Below are 18,972 nucleotides of genomic sequence, written 5' to 3'. Positions count from 1 at the left end.
TAATATCCTGTGGTTACCCCATACTTAGCACCAAATCTTTTGTTGGCATGGGAGATATCGTGACCAAGGAAGTGTTGGAGTGGGTCTTCAAGGAGCCAAAGATTGTTATTGCAGCATCAATCATAAACAGGCTAATGGATGACATTGTTTCCAATGAGGTATGTTAGTGTATCATACTCTCTGATTTCACAAATGTTATATAGCATATATTGTTAGTGGATCTTATTGAGCACATGTTAGCTCTTGATTGTGACTAAAATCAAGGAACATTAATTATTGACCCGAGGAAAAAAGCTAGTTACATCTGTGTTGTACTCTAAAAAGATTAGTCTAATCACAATTGGAGCCTTTTGTAGTTGTTAATGAATCTCATATTAACCCAATATAAGCGTGATGTGGTGTTAATGAATCTCATATTAACCCAATATATGCGTGATGTGGGACTCAGCAAAACCCTACACAGTGCAGAATTTTATTCCAATTAAGAGATTCTTCACATGTAGTCTTATCAATGCCACATGTACTGAAATTATATATAATATAGAAGATATACAAATTCAGTCAAAATAATTATCTTCTTTCTTTTCCCAGTATCTTTACTTCAACAAGGTATATGAGACATTAGTTTAGTACTGCAAGGAATATGATCCTTGTCTATGGACTTATTTCATGGTTCAATTTTTACTTTATTGAATCTAATAGTGTATAGAGTGTAGTGTATTTTAAAATTTTAAATAACATGTTATTAGATACCCCTTTAATTTATACTATTTAAAACATGAAATGGATTCATTTCAAATGGACCCACAAATCCATTTGGGCCTAGAAAAAATGACACTCATTATATATTTTGGAATTTATTTTTTTTTACAGTTTGAACAAAACAAAGAGCACATTACCTTAGGCATCTAATGCTACAAGAAGCAATATAATGTCTCAAAGCAAGAGGTGCATGCCGAATTTCAGAAACAAACTGTGAATGCATGGAAATGGAAGGATATAAACAAAGAGTGCATTAGACCTACTAAAGTGCCAGTACCTTTCCTCACACATGTTGTCAATTTCGCATGAGTCATGGATCTACTTTACAAAGATGAATATGCACACACAACTTGGAGGAATGATGGTAGAGCGTGTCACTTTAATGCTTGTTGATCCAGTATCAATTTGAAGATATTGATGCAATGTCTCAATATGACTTCAAAATTATAACTAAGTTGGTTCCTTAAATAAAGGTTTGATGTCCTACCAACTCAATAATAAAATAAATGTGTGACTAGAGTGAATCACAAATTTATGTGAACTCCAAATTACTCTTAAAATTAGGAGCTCAATGCTTTTGAACTTTTAAGTAAGTGTTCCGTGGATTATATATGTATGTGTTGGTACTTTAAAAAAGGTATAATTTCCATAAGTGATTAACTTACAAGTATTATTTCTACATTACTTTCCACTTGTGCATGTGTTCTAACAGTGAAGAGATTATTCAATGTGCCAAGGCTTTCTCTTCCACGTATTTATATCTATATTTACTTTTGTTTGTAGTTTTAGCTTTGTTTTTATGGGTGAGGTTTGGATCCAGTGTTCAATTGCACTAGACCCGTTGAGATTATAACACGTGTCCATTTTTGAACACATGTCACCATCTTAACGGGTCCAGTACATGCTCTGTTTTTATTTACTTTTATTTTAAGCTCAATATGAATATACAATCTAGTTTTTTTTTTTTTTTTTTTTTTTTTTTTTTTTTAAGAAAAAAAGAAAAAGAAAAGGACTAATACTTAAAATGGGAAGTATTGCCAATTCCTAAAGCTTGATAAAAAGTATGAATTTAATCACAAATCATTGTTTTAATACTCCCTGACACTTGGGTATAAGCTTCCTTCACTAAGTGAGACCTAATATGTGAAATTTTTAATTTTTAAACGGGAGTTAAAATAGAGACAAGATTCAAACTCAGTATCATTGCTTTGATACAATGATAAAGTGAAATATCCTGGGAAAAAGAAGTAGATGGAAATGGAATTGAATAAATTAATGTGATTTGGTCATTAAAACCTAACACCAAATTTGGGAGAATGATACCACTGACAATATAGAAAAATGGCAATACAGGTTGCAATTAGTGAACGATGATATTTAGCCAAAATGATTTAATTCCAAAGAATATAAATTTCTTTAGCATCCCTTGACATCCACCTTCTGAACTTCATGTAACTAACAAGAGAAAGTGAATAAGAAAGCGTTCTACATGCATCAAGAAAATGAGATCCCATATGTTGAATAAGTATTCAACTCAAACGAATATTATGAAAATGGTTCTCAAACCACAAATGCCTAAACAGCACCAATAGATGAAACTAAAAACCCAGAATGATTATTTGCTTAAGAAATCCACTAAATTTATAGCTCTTAGGTAACAAAAGAAGAACCGTGAAAGCACACGTTTGGATAAAAATAGAAAGAAAGATATGTGCACCACACACTTCAAGGATTGTGTAATTTATCGTGATTATCCATGAACAACCCCTACATGAAAATTGCTCAAAGTTCTTCGTGGCCATAGTCACTCAGTGAATATTATCTTCTTCACAGAACTTGGTGTACTTATCTGCATCCATCAAGCTCTTCAATTCACCACTATCGCTCACCTCAACCTTAATTATCCATCCTTTGTCATATGGGCTTGAGTTAATCCACATCAAGACAGATACATCAGAAATAAGCATAAAAGAAATGAAGGAAGAAACATATTCTTGATGGCAGCAAATATGTCAAACTTCACCAATTAAAGGAAACTGGAATTGTGAATGAATTTTTTAACACAATGAAGGTGGTTAACCAACATTTTCAGAGACATAAATTTATTCAGATGATTACCAGCATCAACCTTAAGCTCAATAAGTTTAGTAGCATGAGAGTTTCCCTTATGGTCTATTCTGCTCTTGATTGTGTTCCAAATATTGGCTACTAGGGACATTGCCTAACAACTTGCATACTAGAAGGAACTATATTTAACTATAGGCCATTTAAGGTAACTAAAAAAAAAGTTTCAGGAAGAAGAAGGAAACTTGACTTAGAAGCCCTACCCAAAAGGAGAGAAGAACCATGCACACCAGACAAAAAGCAACATGGGGACAAGATATGCAGGGCAAGATGAAGACAACAAAGAGAAATAGTAAAATATGCCCAGCTATAATAGCTAGCACACAATTCAGGAGGCAAAATTTGTTCATAGTCAGAACTCTCTGAATTCAGAGCATTTAAATAAACAGAGACAAAATTTGAGCCTTTGACATGTTTCGTTTATGCATTGATGTCAAAAGATGAAGATTGGGCACGGTTCAAATCAGTTCATAACCACTCCTCCCCCAAAATCTCAACTCTTAAGTGCATTAGCACAAAATTCAATTTTGAGACATTCAGTTTCAGTCAACCATGAAAAAGAAAATACCGTTATCATTTCTCTCCTGTTCCAATCTATGACTTTACTTGTTGATCCAGACCCAATACACCAAAAAAAAAAAAAAAAAAAAAAAAAAAAGCAAAACAAAACAAAAAAAGAAAAAGAAAAAACATACAGCACTGAAACTCAAATTAAAAAAGGAGACTCACCAGACCAGGGGAGTCATTGAGCTCTTCGTTTACTTCAACCACTTTCCCTGAAATGGGAGAATTAATATCATTAGTAGCCTTGACACTTTCAACGACACCAAAGCTGTCGCCCTGTGATACTGGAGCTCCCACTTCTGGTAATTCAATGTACACAACATCACCTAAATGATCCTGAGCATGGTCGGTTATACCAACAGTAGCAGAATTCCCCTCAACTTTCACCCACTCATGAGAGTCAAGGTACTTAAGATCCTTCAAAACCACATGTAACATGGAGAAAGCAGATCAATTTTCTAATAAACCAAAAAAGATCCCATCTCAACAATTAATATTTTGAAAGACAAGAATGCTTAATTTAAAAAAAGAAAGCATAAAGTAGCCAAAATAATTATGCCAAAAAAACAGAAGCTATGTACAACAAGAAAGAGACTCAAAAAACATGGGAATGGAATCACTAGATGTGAATCCCTAAGCATGAGACCAATCAAACAAAGAGTCTATAAATGAGGCAATGAGCTTGTCCCCCATACTCTCCAAATCCTCAAATGTACGCCTGTTTCGTTCCTCCAGATTGTCCACATCAAGCATAATGGCACCAAGTTCCTAATACCCGAGGAGTGCTTCCCCAACCAATTGCACCACCCAAACAAAAGGTCAACCACTCTCTCAGGTAAAACAAGAGACACAAAAAGATCTCAAAGCAAAACTCCACAATTGGTACGCAACCTTGCAGTGAACCAACAAGTGATCCACTGCCTCTCCACAACACCGACACACACAACACCACTCCACTATAGTAAAGCTTCTTCCCCTTAAGTGATTCTATATCTAGAAACGAAAAGATATTGCTGCATACTACAAAATCAATGAACTAGATTGTCATTTGTATTGGAGAACCATCTTTATTCCATATGGATATATCAATTAGAAATTTAATCAGATAACTTCCTATGAGAAAACAGAACTCCAATAAAAGCATTAAGAGAGAGAGAGATGAGCAATGCACTGACAAATTAAGAATTGGCGTGTTAAGCTTCAAAAGCATTTAAAACCCTTTTACATCTATACAATTCCTTCTTTGTTCTTAGAAATTCTCTTAAAAAATGAGCCACTAGTATCTTAGTCCCATGACCTTTTTTTTTTTTTTTTTGATAAGTAGTCCGATGACAAATTTAAATCTCAAAGAAGTGAGTTCAATAAGTCAAATAATAATCATGGTACTAGTGTGTTCAACAATCATATTACATTTGAGATATCACACAGCCTATATTTCATATGATTTAATTAAAAAAATACACACCACACTTTCCACCACTATAGCAACAGATCATTGTCCATACTGACAGCAACTACCTCCAAACAATCACACTTGGGTTTGAATTTTCAACAAATTATATGTGACAGACAATGGCTTTCATTAAAAAGAAAAAAAAAAATTATAGGAATAATCGACCTAAGATTAATCACAATTCCAGCACAACAAGAAACTGACAACAGTATAGTATAGCTTTCACATACACAGAGTATGTTGATTTATGAATGCCCAAATTCAAGAACCCATTGACCTCAGCAGTAATTAAAAAAAAACATGGTATATATGATACCAATGACAAAAACAAACCAACCCAATTTCCAAAAACGAAACATTCTGATCAAAGAATCATAGATCAACCATTTTAACAAACTAACGCATATATGAGAGATGCAAATCCAAATCTCAGCTTTTCTAATTGATATGGCATTGGGTTAATGTTGATGTTGGTGCATTGCAGGATGGTAGTACATTACTCAATTTGATCTTGATGGAATAGATGATATAAGAGGAAATGCCCTTGTACACAGACACACAAACGTACAGAGGCTTGCTAAGATCCACTCCTAATGATGGCAATCGCAATTCCTCCAATAAAACCCGAAAATTCAAAAATCCCAAAATCAAAAAGAGTCATAAAAAATAAAGCCAATTAAACTAAACAGTCAATGAAATAAATTAACCCCAGAAACCCTAATACAAAACCATCAAGCTGAACCCAATTGCATAATAAAACCCATAATATTATGCCTTTAACTGCAAGTAATTTATCACGAGAACAATTGAGAAAACTAGAAATGAAAGGCAGAAAACTTAATTGTAACATTAGTTCTGTTTTAGGGGCAGTGGTACCTAGCACAAGCATGGAGAAAACTAGTGCTGGTTTGACCTGCCACAAGCATTTGCACCCCAGTGGCACCTCTCCCCCTTGATGGGAAGGCTATAGATAGGCGGAGGGTTTTGATAAAAAGAAGATAGGTGTAGGATTGAGCTACTTGCATTGGAAAGAGAGACAAGGAGGGGTAGGGAAGGATATAACAGGCTATTAGAAAGCGATCGTGTTTCAATGTTTCAACACATGTGAAGAAAAGAAGAACCTTCAAAAGAATAAAAGATGAGAGAGTCAGCTTGATGTGGTAAGTAAAGCTTGTTGACTGACTCTACAAATTTTGATTGGGAAAGAAAAAAAAAGGCTCAAGAGCACTTGTGCATGGATTCTCATGTAAAATAAATGAACATAACATCAGGTATCACATCCTTAACAAATGCAAAAGCAAGTTCACATTGGTTGGTAATGTACTGAAACTTTAGTGTAGCTTCTAGATGATTAGCAATATAGAGACATTCAGTTCCAGTCAACAATGAAAAAGAAAATATGGTTATCTTTTCTCTCCAGTTCCAATCTATAAATTTCCTTGTGGATCCAGACCTCCCCCTCCCCCCCCCCCCCCTCCACAAAAAAAAAAACCCCTACATAAACATAAGGATCTGAAACTCAAATTAGAAAAGGAGACTCACCAGATCCAGGGAGTCATCGAGCTCTTAGTTCACTTCAACCACTTTCCAAAAAATGGGACAATAAATATCACTTTCAACCACACCAAAGCTGCTGCCCTGTGATACAGGAGCCCCCATTTCTAGTAATTCAACAGACAACATCACCGAAATAATTCTGAGCATGGTTGGTTATGCCAACAGAATCAATATTCCCCTCAACGTTAATCCACTCATGAGAGTCATGATACTTAAGATCCTTCACAACAGCACATAAAATGCAGAAGAAAAGTGTAAGCACAATAGGTCAGTCAATTTTCAAGGAATCCAACAAAGACATGATATCAACAATTCCCAAAATCAATATTAAATAAAGTGATTCTGTAACTAGAAATGAAAAGATATTGCAGAATGCTACAAAATCAATGAACTAGATTATCATTTATATGGGAGAACTATCTCTATTCTATATGGATATATCGATTAGAAATTTGATTGGATAACTTTATTAGAAAACGACTCCAATAAAAAAATTGAGAGAGAGAGAGAGAGAGAGAGAGCTAAGTAATGCAATGACAAATGAAGAATGTTGCTTGTTAAGCTTGCAGAAGCATTCAAAACCCTTTTACATTTTTTTTTTTTTTACAATACTCGACACCCCACATACTGTTGGAGCATCATAAATAAAATAAGCTGCTTTTTCATATAATTAAATAGTTGAATTGAGATGGAGAGGTCCTTGAAATCAGAGTATGACCACTTAAAAAATAACAGCCTATATTGAGATGAACTATATTGTAAGCAGACTGTTCAACCTGAGTAGAATTCACAATAATAAGAATATCACAATGATAAGAACCCACTGGTTCTTAAGAGTTTAGATGATCTATGGTACTAATTGGCCTAACATTAACCACAATTCCAGCACAACATGAACTAACCTCACACAGAGAGACAATATATTGATATATGAATATCCAGATTCAAGAACCCACTGACCTCAGCACTAATCAAAATCAAAATTTGGTAAATAAATATGATACCAACGACGAACGAAAAAAAAAAAAAACCATTTCAAGCAACTAATACAAAAATATAAATGAGAGATCCAAATCCACATCTGAGTCTTTCTGATTTATATATAAAAGGCAAATAAAGAACAACCCATCAAAGCAAAGTCCGATAAATACCAGAAGCAGAGCCTCGGTGGAACACAGAGATCCTGAAGCCATGTTTGAATGAAAACTTTGAAGTCTGAACCCCCCACCCAAAAAAAAAAGAAAAGAAAAGAAAAAAGAAACCTGTTTTTTTTCTGTTTCTCTCTCCCTCAAGAGTCAACAGAAACATGCAACACTAAATATTTTTTGTTTCTCTTATAATAATATACTTGGTGGGGTTAGGAGAGAAGAATTTTGGAGGCGGTTGTGTGTTCTGTAAGGAAGGGGAGACCATCGGATCGCCATGGCCATGCTCATCTTCAATTCTGAATTGCACAAATTGGATATGTAGACAAAGACACAATTCCTCCATTAAAACCTTAAAATCCCAAAGTCAAAAACAATACTAAAAAATAAAAATAAAAATAAATAAAGCCAATTGAAGTAAACGGTCAATGAAATAAAATAATCCCAGGAACCCTAATAAAAAAAATCATCTAAAAGTAATATTGCGCATTTTTTGACTTCAACACGCAAAGAAAATAAATAAATAAAATTCATTGACAAGTCGCAGAAAAATATTGGAAATTTGGATCAGGAAAGGCATTGTTAATTTTCAGTCTTGATTATTAAACATGAAGACTGAAAAAGAAAAAGAAAAAGAAAAAGAAAAAGACAAAATGCGCAATAATACTTAACTCGACATAATTAATTGTAGCATTTGATTGTGCCAAGACGTGAGGACATATGCTTATTTTCGTAAGATCCAACTGTCATATTTAATAATATATTAACGGATTTTTTTTATATTTAAAAAAAGAACTATTTGCATATTAAGCCCTCCATGCTAAATTGTTTGCCAACAACAACTTTCACGTCCACCAAACCTCAAGTCCTAGCTTTCTAGTTCCAGTAAGCTCAGACTCATTTTCCATGCTTCGATCACTATTTTATTTCTTTTCAATTATACTTGCTTTATACAAAACTTGACTCTTTTTTTCTTTTCTTTTTTTTTTGCTTGACAGGTTTGCCAAAGAGATCATTGACAGAACCCCAAATGGCAAGATTTCTTTTTATGCTCCATTAATTACAAACAAATTCATGGGATATGATTAACATAATGATCTTGTTGGAAACGATATATATATATATATATATATATATAATACATGGGGTGTACTTTTAATATAAAAAAAAAAAAAAAAGGAGTATTTATTTAGGGTTTTTTTTTTTTTTTTTGGATAAGGGAGTATTTATTTAGGTAGATTTCATATATTGTAACTACCTGTTGATATGATTGATTTTGATTTTCCTATTACAGTTATTGTAACTGATGCTTCAATAACTGCTAGCATATACAAATAAAATACAAAAGTACTAAAAATGAATTACCCCTAAATGTAGCACTATATACAATTACAAATATCCCTTCAATTCCAAAAATACCAACTTTGTTTTTTTTGGTAACTTTGAGAATTATCTTATATTTTATAGTTGACATTTTCACAGTCCCCCCACTTTTTTCTTATTCTTAAATTAGACTTCTTATATGCGTGTGTGTGATTTTACTTTCATTCTTACTATACATCAAAATCCTGAAATGAAATGGTAGTTTTTTTCTTCCTCTTGTTAAAGTTTTTTTTGGAAATGCACATGTTTGTAACTCAAATTTAGACCACTTTCATAAGACTGTCCATCATATTGATCTATATTTCTAATCATGTTAATTGAACCAAAATGCAAATCTAAAAAAATTCATAATAAATCATTCTTTAAATGCATATTGATAGTTGATTAGCTTATCTTGTGCTCACTACACCTCCCTAAATTGTTTCTTTGCTTCTATTATAAATTGAAATTTGTGTATTATTCTCTATTTACTACAGGAAAGAGGTACACTAGCACATGAGTACGAAATTTGAAACTCTGGTGGAGATGTTTGTCCTGGCTCCTTCAGTGGTGTTTGTGCATCATTTATTCAATTTGATAATACTGAAAAAGCTCAAATGAGCAAAAGACTTCTCCAAGGACTTAGAACTGGTGAATTTGTTTATCCCCTCATGGTTATAAGTAAACCCAACGTTTGGCTAGTGGTGCAGAAAATAGATTCCACGTTAGACCAATTTAAAAAGAAAAATACTGGGATTTGGTCTTGTTATCAATTGGACGAAAAGTACAAGATCATTGTAAGGTATGAAATAGCTTATAATTTATTTTCATGATCTTTGTAAAATTATCACGTCATATAATGATTTATTAATTACTTTTTTTTTTTTTTAATTTCATGTTTGAAGGGACCTTATTGCTGGTGCTATTCAATTAGTGAATCAAAGATATATGGGAGAACTAAAGATTCAAGACATTGCTAATATTAATGGTCGTGCCAAATTGATGAGAATCTCAAATGAACTTGGAGTGAGTAAGCTAAGGGACCAACTACAAAATCTATTAGAAGACTTATTGGGAAATGATCCTAACAATAAGGAGTTGGTCGATTTCTACTCTCATTTGAAAACAATGCAAATGTAAGTACTCATTTACATTACCCGTTTGGCTTTGTATAAAGTATTTTCTTGAAAATATTTTTCTTATTTTTCAATATTTGGTACACTGAAAATCATAGTCAACAAAAACATTTTTAGGATTAATTAAAAACACCAATAAAATCTTAGAAAATGGTAATGCATTTTTTTTTAGATAGTGATCTTTTATCTTCATGTTGTAAAATTTTTCAACCAAACAAAATCAACTAGAACTCTTCTTCCACTTGAGAATAACTTATTTTCCTCATAAAATTTTAGTTGAAAACTCTTTTTGAAGGGAAATATTTTATGTTGAAACATATAGTTTTTCTTATGTGCATAAAATTATGTTTTCAATGTCTAAGTCAATTTCTTTTCTGATTATTTTTACATTTTACTTTTTAAAGGTGCAAACTTATTCATTTGAGAGATCATCCGATGCTGTTGATCGACATCTCAAGAGAGACTTCAATTCCCAGTATTATCACTTGTGTCGCTTAATTATGAGAAAAAGACACCAGATTGGAAAGGTAAATATGATGATCTATATAGAGCTGAAGAAGTTAACAAAGCGCAAAGACTTGAGGAAGATCCAGAATATAAGGTGGTGTACGAGTACAAAATTTACCAAAAGAGAAAAGTTAAATTAGTTAATTACATAGCATCAAAAGCTGAGAAAGATCAAGCATATAAGAAGGTGTACGAGTACAGAAGTTACTCAAATAATGCATCGAGCCAGATTTATTTCTCTCCGAATGTCATAATACACATTAATGATGATGGGCAATGTGTATGTACTCTTATATATCTATCTTCTCTCTTTTTTATTAAATGCATATTAGTTGATTACCCTTTAACTTTCTTTTACCAATTTCTATTGTAGAACTAGTCATATGTAGGTTAATATTACATGTGGCAGTGAGAGTGAGAGAAGTTCTTCAAATTTTTTATTATTATTAACTAAATGCATATTATATGATTGTCCTTTAACTTTCTTTTAGCAATTTCTTTTGTACAAGCCATATGATAGATTAATATTACATGTGGCAGTGAGAGTGAGAGAAGTCCTTCAAATCTTTTTTTGGTTGCAATAAGGTTTCGTTTGGGAGTTCATAAGGGAATGAAATGAAATGACAAAAAAGGAATGATTTATACTTAGACTATATTTAGTAATAATATTTTTTTTATCATTTTTTAATGCATGTTTATCACTTAATAAATAGGCAAAAATGCAAAATTGACTCTCTAACTTTTAGTCTTTTTCATTTCAGTCCTCTAACTTTCAGTATTGTCATTTCAGTCTTTTAACTTTCAATTGTTGTCAATTTGGTATTCCGTTAAACCTCAATTATTTACTGCCATTAAGTGAGTTAAAACGACGCCGTTTTGACTTTTTCTAATTAAAAAAATTAAGAAAACTGTTATTAAAATTTAAAAAAAAAAACATTCTTTTTTTTTTCTCATTTTCTCTGTCGTCGGACTCTCTCTCGCTTTCTCATTCTCTATCACTCAATCTCACAATGCCGTGGTGCAAGGCCTCACTGCCGCCACCAGCCTCCACCCACAACCTCCTTGTCACCGCCGGCCTCTACCTCTCTCTCTTCGTCACTCACTCCACCAAAATCTGAAACCCAAAGTCTCATACCCCCTTTCCACCAAAATCTAAAAGCAATGAAAATAATCTCAAACCCAAACTTCATACCCAAACTCCCATGATCATCTCCTTCACAATCTAGGTAGTACTGACCCCAGCCCTAAATTGTGAATTTTGGGGGAAGAAATGAGAGTCCGTCTGGGTGAAAGTAAGTAGACCCATCTTGGAGATTCCATGGACTTGGAGAACCCAAATTACAAACAGAGAAAAACCCATCCCGTTTATCATCGAACAGATGGATTCCTTTCTTCTTACCCATTTATAATCAGAAAGAATTTGCTTTGCCTTTTTTGTTTGGGGTTTTAGTAACCAACAACAGCAACTAAAGCCATTGTTTTCATGAGCTTAAGCGTTTGCTGGGAGGGAAAGATTCGCTTTTGGCCAAATGAGTGTTCAAAAATTCCTTCTTCTTTTTTTCTCAATTTTGAGAGAGAAATTGATATAAACAAAATGAGAATAAAGCAATGAAACAGGGTTTTTGAAGAAATGGGTTATGTTATTGGTTTGGAGACAAGGAAAAAGAGAGAAAGGGAGTTTGAGATGGAAGGGAAATCAAAGTCTCAGGTAGGAGGAAAAACTAGAACAGACAAGTAGAGAGAGAGAGAAGAGGGGAGGGGGTAGGTAAGTGATGAAAACTCTGTGTGTCTCTCTCTCTGTTTCTGTGTTAATGTTATTAGGTTGTGGGTGGAGGTCGGTGGCGGCGGTGAGGCCTTGCACCATGGCACTGTGAGACAGAGAGATAGAGAATGAGAAAGCAAGAGAGAGTCCGACGAGAGAGAAAATGAGAAAAAAAAAGAATTTTTTTTTTAATAACAGTTTTCTTAATTTTTTTTTAATTACAAAAAAAAAAAAAAAAAAAAAAAGTCAAAACGACGTCTTTTTGGCTCACTTAACGGCAGTAGATAACTGAGATTTAACAGAGTACCGAATTGACAACCATTGAAAGTTAGAGGACTGAAATGACAAAACTAAAAGTTAGAGGACTAAAATGAAAAAGGCTGAAAGTTAGAGGGTCAGTTTTGCATTTTTGCCTAATAAATAATATACATTGAAGTTTGTTTATATTGTTATAGAAAACTAGTGAGCAAGTTGAGAAAGAGTTGAATGATTACTTCCCAGATTTGTGGATGAGATTGTTCTAACTTATGATTGATGAAGGAATAGATGTTTGGGATCAACACAAGTAAGTGTTCTCGTAATTAATTGTAAGAAACATGATTCAATATTTATAGATTTATATGTGTATCAAAAGTGTTTTGTAATATATACGGTCTCTTGAAGAATACCTTCCTAGGAGATAGATAAATGTACCCACTGTTGGAAGAACAAAATTAGTAAGGGGTTAAATCCATCAGATTGAGTTATGAGATATTCTTTAATAAAAAGCATTTGTTTTCTTGTACTAATTAATTGATAATTGTATATTAATATATTAGTGAGAAGTATGGAGGAGATCTACTCAGCCATTGGAGAGCTACTTTGAAGCTTTGCATCCTGGAAAAAGATGATTTGGCAACAGATCATTTCTTGAAAATTTGCAGATCATTTCTTTCTCTTATAGCTATGGTAGTTCATCTCTTGATGATACTTTGTGATGTGTGTGCGCCATGTAATACATCCTCTTTGAAGTGAGAAAGACGCAATGACAGTTAAGTAATCTTTCTAACCCAAAATGGCCTACTAGGAAAATGACAAAATTAGGAAGGACAAAGCTATGTAACAAGTTATTATAGAAAACAAACAGAATTGAGTTTATTATGGTTTGCTTATTTATCTTCCTTCACCAGGTGTTTGAACTTTGAACTTATATGACAGATAGTAAAAGCAAGAAGTAGACTCTATCTATATCTATGCATTTTGGTGTATGAATTCTGAAAGTTCAAATAGTGTGTAAAACATCTATGAACGTTTAGACCCTCAAATATAAAAATACCAACACAAGCTTATACACAAACAATATATGTGTGGAATTATGAATATAAGCTAAACCCAAATTGGTAAAACACTCCAAACCGAAATTAATCATAACCACAGCAGTAATTAAAAGGTAAAGAGTAAGGAAAGAGAGATGCAAATGCAAAGATAACACTGCAATATGTTATCGAAGAGGAAACCGAAGTACTCAGCGAAAAACCTATCTGCCGCCCTCTAAGCGGTCAATAATCCACTAAAGAATAAAGTTGGGATACATGAATAGCAAAAGACCCTCTAAACCTAATCTATCTAGTGCACTTAAGCTCTCAAAGTTTCTTACTCCAACAGGGTTACGCCGAACCTTATCTTCTCTAGCTTACCGAATCCCGCAATAGCCCATTGCATCAACCAAATGAATTGGTCCCTTTTGAACTACTTCCTAAGTACCAAAATACCTCCTCACTAATATGGGTATGGTGAGATAAGGATTTAGCTAAGTGTACCTCTCAAGGATATGTCAATGGAGAGAGTGAGAGTAGAGAAATTTGAATAATCAAAGGATGAAGATTGTGGATGAGTCAATTTTGTTTTTCTCTAGGGTTTCTCTCTCAAAATTCTCTTTGGAAGCTCTCTACATTTCGTGGGTATAAGGGTATTTATAGTGGTGTGTATGAAGAATGCGAAAAGTCATTTTTAACCAAACAGGACATTCTGGCGACTCGAGCTCGAGACTGGAATGAGTGGCGAGTTTGAGTCGTGAGCTAACTGCCTGGCCAGATTGGAAGTTTTGTCCTGTAGTGCTCCAGCTGTCGTGACCCTTTAGCTCCCCCTGCATGCTTCACACGTGTGTCATTCTAGCGACTTGCCAGTCGCAAGCTAGTTGCGAGACTCCTTTGAATTGCACACATCTTGAGTTTTCTTCATACTCTCTCACACACTACCCTTACATAATTTACACCTAAATACAGGGTATCTAATTGCTAAATTATAAGCAAATTTGGCACGAAATAAAGACAACATATGATTGAATAAATTCAACCTTACAAATTCCTTGAGGTTGAGGTTGCATTGATTCAAACTCTATCTTTATCCATGTGACAGATATGAAGGCTGATAAAAGTGAAGCCATTTCAAGTCTTGTGACCATGATCAAGGACCAAATTCTTGTAAGTTCATCCCATTGACTATTGAAGCTCAAATTATGGATCTAGATTTAAGCCAAAGATCAATAATGTGATGTTATGTGGACAATTTCACTGAATGCACTTTACCGAAAAGTCTTATATTACGTTGTTCTTGTTCATATGGCCAACTCATTTTGCATAGCAATTTGTCAAGCATATGATTGGTCCACCTTGGCCCTATGAGAAGCATCAAACCATATCATGCCAAATACATCCTATTATTTCTTATTCCAAAAGTATTCTATTAATTTCTTCTTGTATCAAACTCAAAACCTTCCGTGAAGCATACTCATCTGTTATTTTTGTTACCAGTCATATCCTACATTAATTAGATCAGCTCTAGCAAAATGCCATTGATAGAATATAAATGAACAATCCAGTCAACCACCAGTGGAACTCCACTAAACAAAATTGATCCTTTCATTCACCATTGAAAGAGTTGAGTGTTAGTGTTCTTCCTTATTGCAGACAGTGGAATCAAAGTTTCTACAAGATCAATCCAAATACAGAAAATTGGAGTGGATATTCAAAGATGACTATGTCTGCAGCACGTCTACAAATTGCATCAATTTTTTAATGAGGTAACTATGGTTTGCTTTTTGCCTATACACGCTCATATAACACTTATAATATCTGTAAAATATTTCAGGTTTTTAAAGTTCATAGCACTTTTTCTAGACAATTATGCTCTGAATGCTGATGGTGATGTAAAAGGAATGTTTGAAACTGCCTATAGCAGCTTATTAAAGGCCCATCCAGACTTGAAAAGTCTAACGAAACACAGTGTATGCTACCATCGAAATTCTATTCCTAACTGTCCTCTTTCCTAGTGTACCTATCTAGCATTTGTCTTATCATTGTATATATTGACTTTGCAGAATTTACTTGAAAGTGTTCCTAGTAATGAAGAATTCAAGTCATTGCTGGGCAATCCTAAAAACATCAAAGATTGTGGGAAAAGTCTAGCAGAATCCCTTATGATTTTGCCAAATCGTTGGCATAAGTTATCAGTAAGTCCTACTTTATTGGTGTAGTGTCCTGTCTTTCTTAATTATACCAATTTATTCGTCAATCTATAAAATGAAATTATTTAAATGTTTTAAATGTGTGTGAATTTTTCTCTTGAAAACTTGAATCCCGACCCTTACTATCCACACCCCACAAATACTTATACTTGTAGAATGACCATCGCACTAAAGGTGTGCGATGGTTGCATCAACTTTGATAAATTTCTTCCCTAAAGTATTATGCCTACACAATTTTACATCCCATTGTTTAGTTAGCGGATAATTTGGAAGGTATTTAGACTCACGTGCAAGTACCACGAGAGCTACAATGGCAAAAGACTGAATTGCCCCCATTTTAATCTCTTAAAACATCATAAGTCCCTCACTCGATATTTAGTTCCTCTCAGTCTCTCGCATCTTCTTCTACCTAGTGTCTGTTTGGAATAGCTTATTTAGTTGAAATTAAAAACTTTTTGCTGAAAGTACGGTAGATAAAGCTAAAAAGTAGCTGAAATAGTACAATGGGCCCATAAATAGTGCCAAAGGTGTGCAATGGTTGCATCAACTTTGATAAATTTCTTCCCTAAATTATTATACCTACACAATTTACATCTCACTGTTTAGTTAGCGGATAATTTAGAAGGTATTTAGACTCACGTGCAAGTACTGCGAGAGCTACAATGGCAAAAGACTGAATTGCCCCCATTTTAATCTCTTAAAACATCACAAGTCCCTCACTCGATATTCAGTTCCTCTCAGTCTCTCGCGTCTTCTTCTACCTAGTGTCTGTTTGGAACAGCTTATTTAGTTAAAATTAAAATCTTTTTGCTGAAAGTATGGTAGATAAAGGTAAAAGGTAGTTGAAATAGTACAATGGGCCCATGTAGGGGTGTGCAGAAAACCCACCGACCCGCCAAACCCGACCCAACCCAACCCGACCCACCGGGTTGGGTCGGTTTTTAAGGCTTGGTGGGTTGGGTTAGGTTACAAAAATTTTTTTTATAGTGGGTCGGGTTGGGTTTGGGTCATAAAATTACAAACTCGCAAAACCCGACCCGACCCACCCGTATTTAATATATATTTAAAATATATTTTATATTTAATAAATTATTTTTTTAAATCAATTGTAGGGCACTTATATATAAATATATATATATATATATAATATTATATAATTAATAAATTTTTTTAAATAACCAGTTTTTCTTATCCTATATAAAAACCAATTAGTTTACACAAATCCTAATAAATTACTATTGTTGTTTAGTCATTAGTGTTTTGCCTTTAAGGAGTTACATTGATACTAATCTTTAGGTTTTTTTAATATATTAATATTTATATTTTTTTCTACTCAATTTAATAATAATAATAATAAAAATTTGTCAAACCCATGGGTTCAACCCGACCCATGTGGTTTAGGTTGGGTTGGGTTGGACTTATGTGATGGGTTGGGTTGGGTTGGGTTGAATTTTTTTTTGACCCACTATGGTGGGTTGGGCCAAAAAATTCCCTCAATCCGACCCATGCACACCCCTAGGCCCATGAATAGTGCCAAAAAGTGCAATGGAACCCATAAATAGTAGCAAAAATAAGAAAAATAGTAAAAAAAATGGTTTTTTAAGTAATCCTACACGCACACCTAATCTCTCACTTTCACAAAGGTAAACCATCTAACCAAACCCAATTGTATAGTAAAGCCCATAATATTATATACCTCTTTGTTTTTTTTTTTGAGAATCATATTATATACCTCTTGATTTCAAAACGCCAACAAACGCCAAAAAATTCAAGAATTGTTGGGTTCCTATGAAGAAGGCTTGGGTCAAATGATAAACAAGAGCAAAACCACTCTCTTTTTTAGTAAGAATACTGATGCACAGACTATGGAGGAAATAAAGATGTCCTTACGTGTCTCGGCTATTCAGCATTACGAGAAGTATTTGGGGCTGCCTTCTTTTGTTGGTAGGGGGAAAAAAGCTTGCTTTACGCAAATAAAGGAGCGGATTTGGGCAAAGATGCAAGGGTGGAAAGAGAAGCTGCTATCCCAGGCTAGAAAGGAAGTTATGATAAAAGCAATAGTACAATCTATACCTACCTATTCCATGAGTGTGTTCAAATTACATGTTGGTCTATGTAAAGACATTGAAGCAATGATCCGAAAGTTTTGGTGGGGGCAAGGAGAGACAAAAAAAATCCAGTGGGTGAAGTGGAGTGCTCTTTATTCGTCTAAGTCTGTGGGTGGGATGCATTTTCGAGATATTCAGAATTTCAACAATGCTCTTCTTGCTAAATAGGTTTGGCGGCTATTACATCATAAAAATTCTTTACTTTATAAGGTCTTTGCTGCAAAATATTTCCCCAATGGTAGTATTTTGGAAGCACTGGTTCATCCACGGTGTTCTTTTGCTTGGAGGAGTATTTTACAGGCGAGGGATGTCATTAATAAATGCGCGGTGTGGAGAGTGGGGAATGGGGAATCTATCAAAATTTGGGAGCATAAGTGGTTGCTAGAGCTTTCAAACAGTTATGTTGTTTCCCCAAGAATTGATACTGAGGTTAGTTTGGTGAAGGACCTATTTGTGGCAGGTAGAAGGGTGTGGGATCCAAGTCTTGTACAGCAGATTTTTCTGCCTTAGGAGGCTGAATTGATCCAAAGAATCTCAGTGTGTGAGGAGTCTGTAGTTGACCTGTTGACTTGGCCTCTCACTCCAACTAGGGACTATAGTGTGCGGAGTGCCTATCGTATGTTGGAATCTAATGCAGGGAGTGTCAATCCGAGGTCAACTTCAGGGGATGGACAGAGTAAGATTTGGAAGAAGATACGGAAGATCAAAACTCCGAATCGGATTCGGCATTTCATTTGGAGAGCTGCTCGTGATTCTTTACCAACAAAGCAAAATCTTCGATATCGTCACGTACCTGTGAAAAACTCCTGTCCTACATGTGATGAGTATTCGGAATCTTTAATTCATTATCTATGGTTGTGTGAACATGCCCAGGTTGTGTGGAAGTCCAACATTAATTTTGTTCGATTCTATAGGAAACAGTATAGAAGTTCTATTGATTTATTGGAGGAAGTATTGGATAATGCATCGGAATTTTAGGTTGCCCTA

At 34.2% G+C, this 18,972-nt stretch overlaps 1 protein-coding gene and 1 pseudogene across 2 annotated transcripts; one reads left to right on the top strand and one right to left on the bottom strand.

Moving 5' to 3' along the window:
• The window catches only part of LOC115966473, a 43,966-nt pseudogene that overhangs the window by 2,782 nt on the left and 22,212 nt on the right, over positions 1-18,972 (top strand).
• On the bottom strand, positions 2,342-8,182 carry LOC115968182 (glycine cleavage system H protein 2, mitochondrial-like). Of its 2 annotated transcripts, XM_031087499.1 has the most exons (3): positions 7,612-8,178; positions 3,616-3,867; positions 2,342-2,685 (listed from the first exon to the last, which is right to left on the bottom strand). In XM_031087499.1, the coding sequence occupies exons 1-3, from the start codon at positions 7,651-7,653 to the stop codon at positions 2,677-2,679; spliced, it is 303 nt and encodes a 100-aa protein (XP_030943359.1). In that variant the 5' UTR covers positions 7,654-8,178; the 3' UTR covers positions 2,342-2,676. The 2 variants fall into 2 exon arrangements, with proteins under 2 accessions (XP_030943359.1, XP_030943358.1); XM_031087498.1 differs by lacking the exon at positions 2,342-2,685 and having other exon boundaries at positions 3,442-3,867; positions 7,612-8,182.

Source organism: Quercus lobata, chromosome 11 (assembly GCF_001633185.2).
Source record: "Quercus lobata isolate SW786 chromosome 11, ValleyOak3.0 Primary Assembly, whole genome shotgun sequence".
In the NCBI taxonomy this organism is placed as follows: domain Eukaryota; kingdom Viridiplantae; phylum Streptophyta; class Magnoliopsida; order Fagales; family Fagaceae; genus Quercus; species Quercus lobata.
This window is presented reverse-complemented; position numbering and strand designations above follow the sequence as displayed.

What these genes read in the sequence shown, in the direction of transcription:
- LOC115968182 (XM_031087498.1), bottom strand. Translation starts at nt 7,653, where the DNA reads ATGGCTTCAGGATCTCTGTGTTCCACCGAGGCTCTGCTTCTG. An exon ending in CCACCGAGGCTCTGCTTCTG is followed by an intron (nt 3,868 to 7,611) that starts GTATTTATCGGA and finishes GTGGTTTTGAAG; the next exon opens with GATCTTAAGTACCTTGACTC.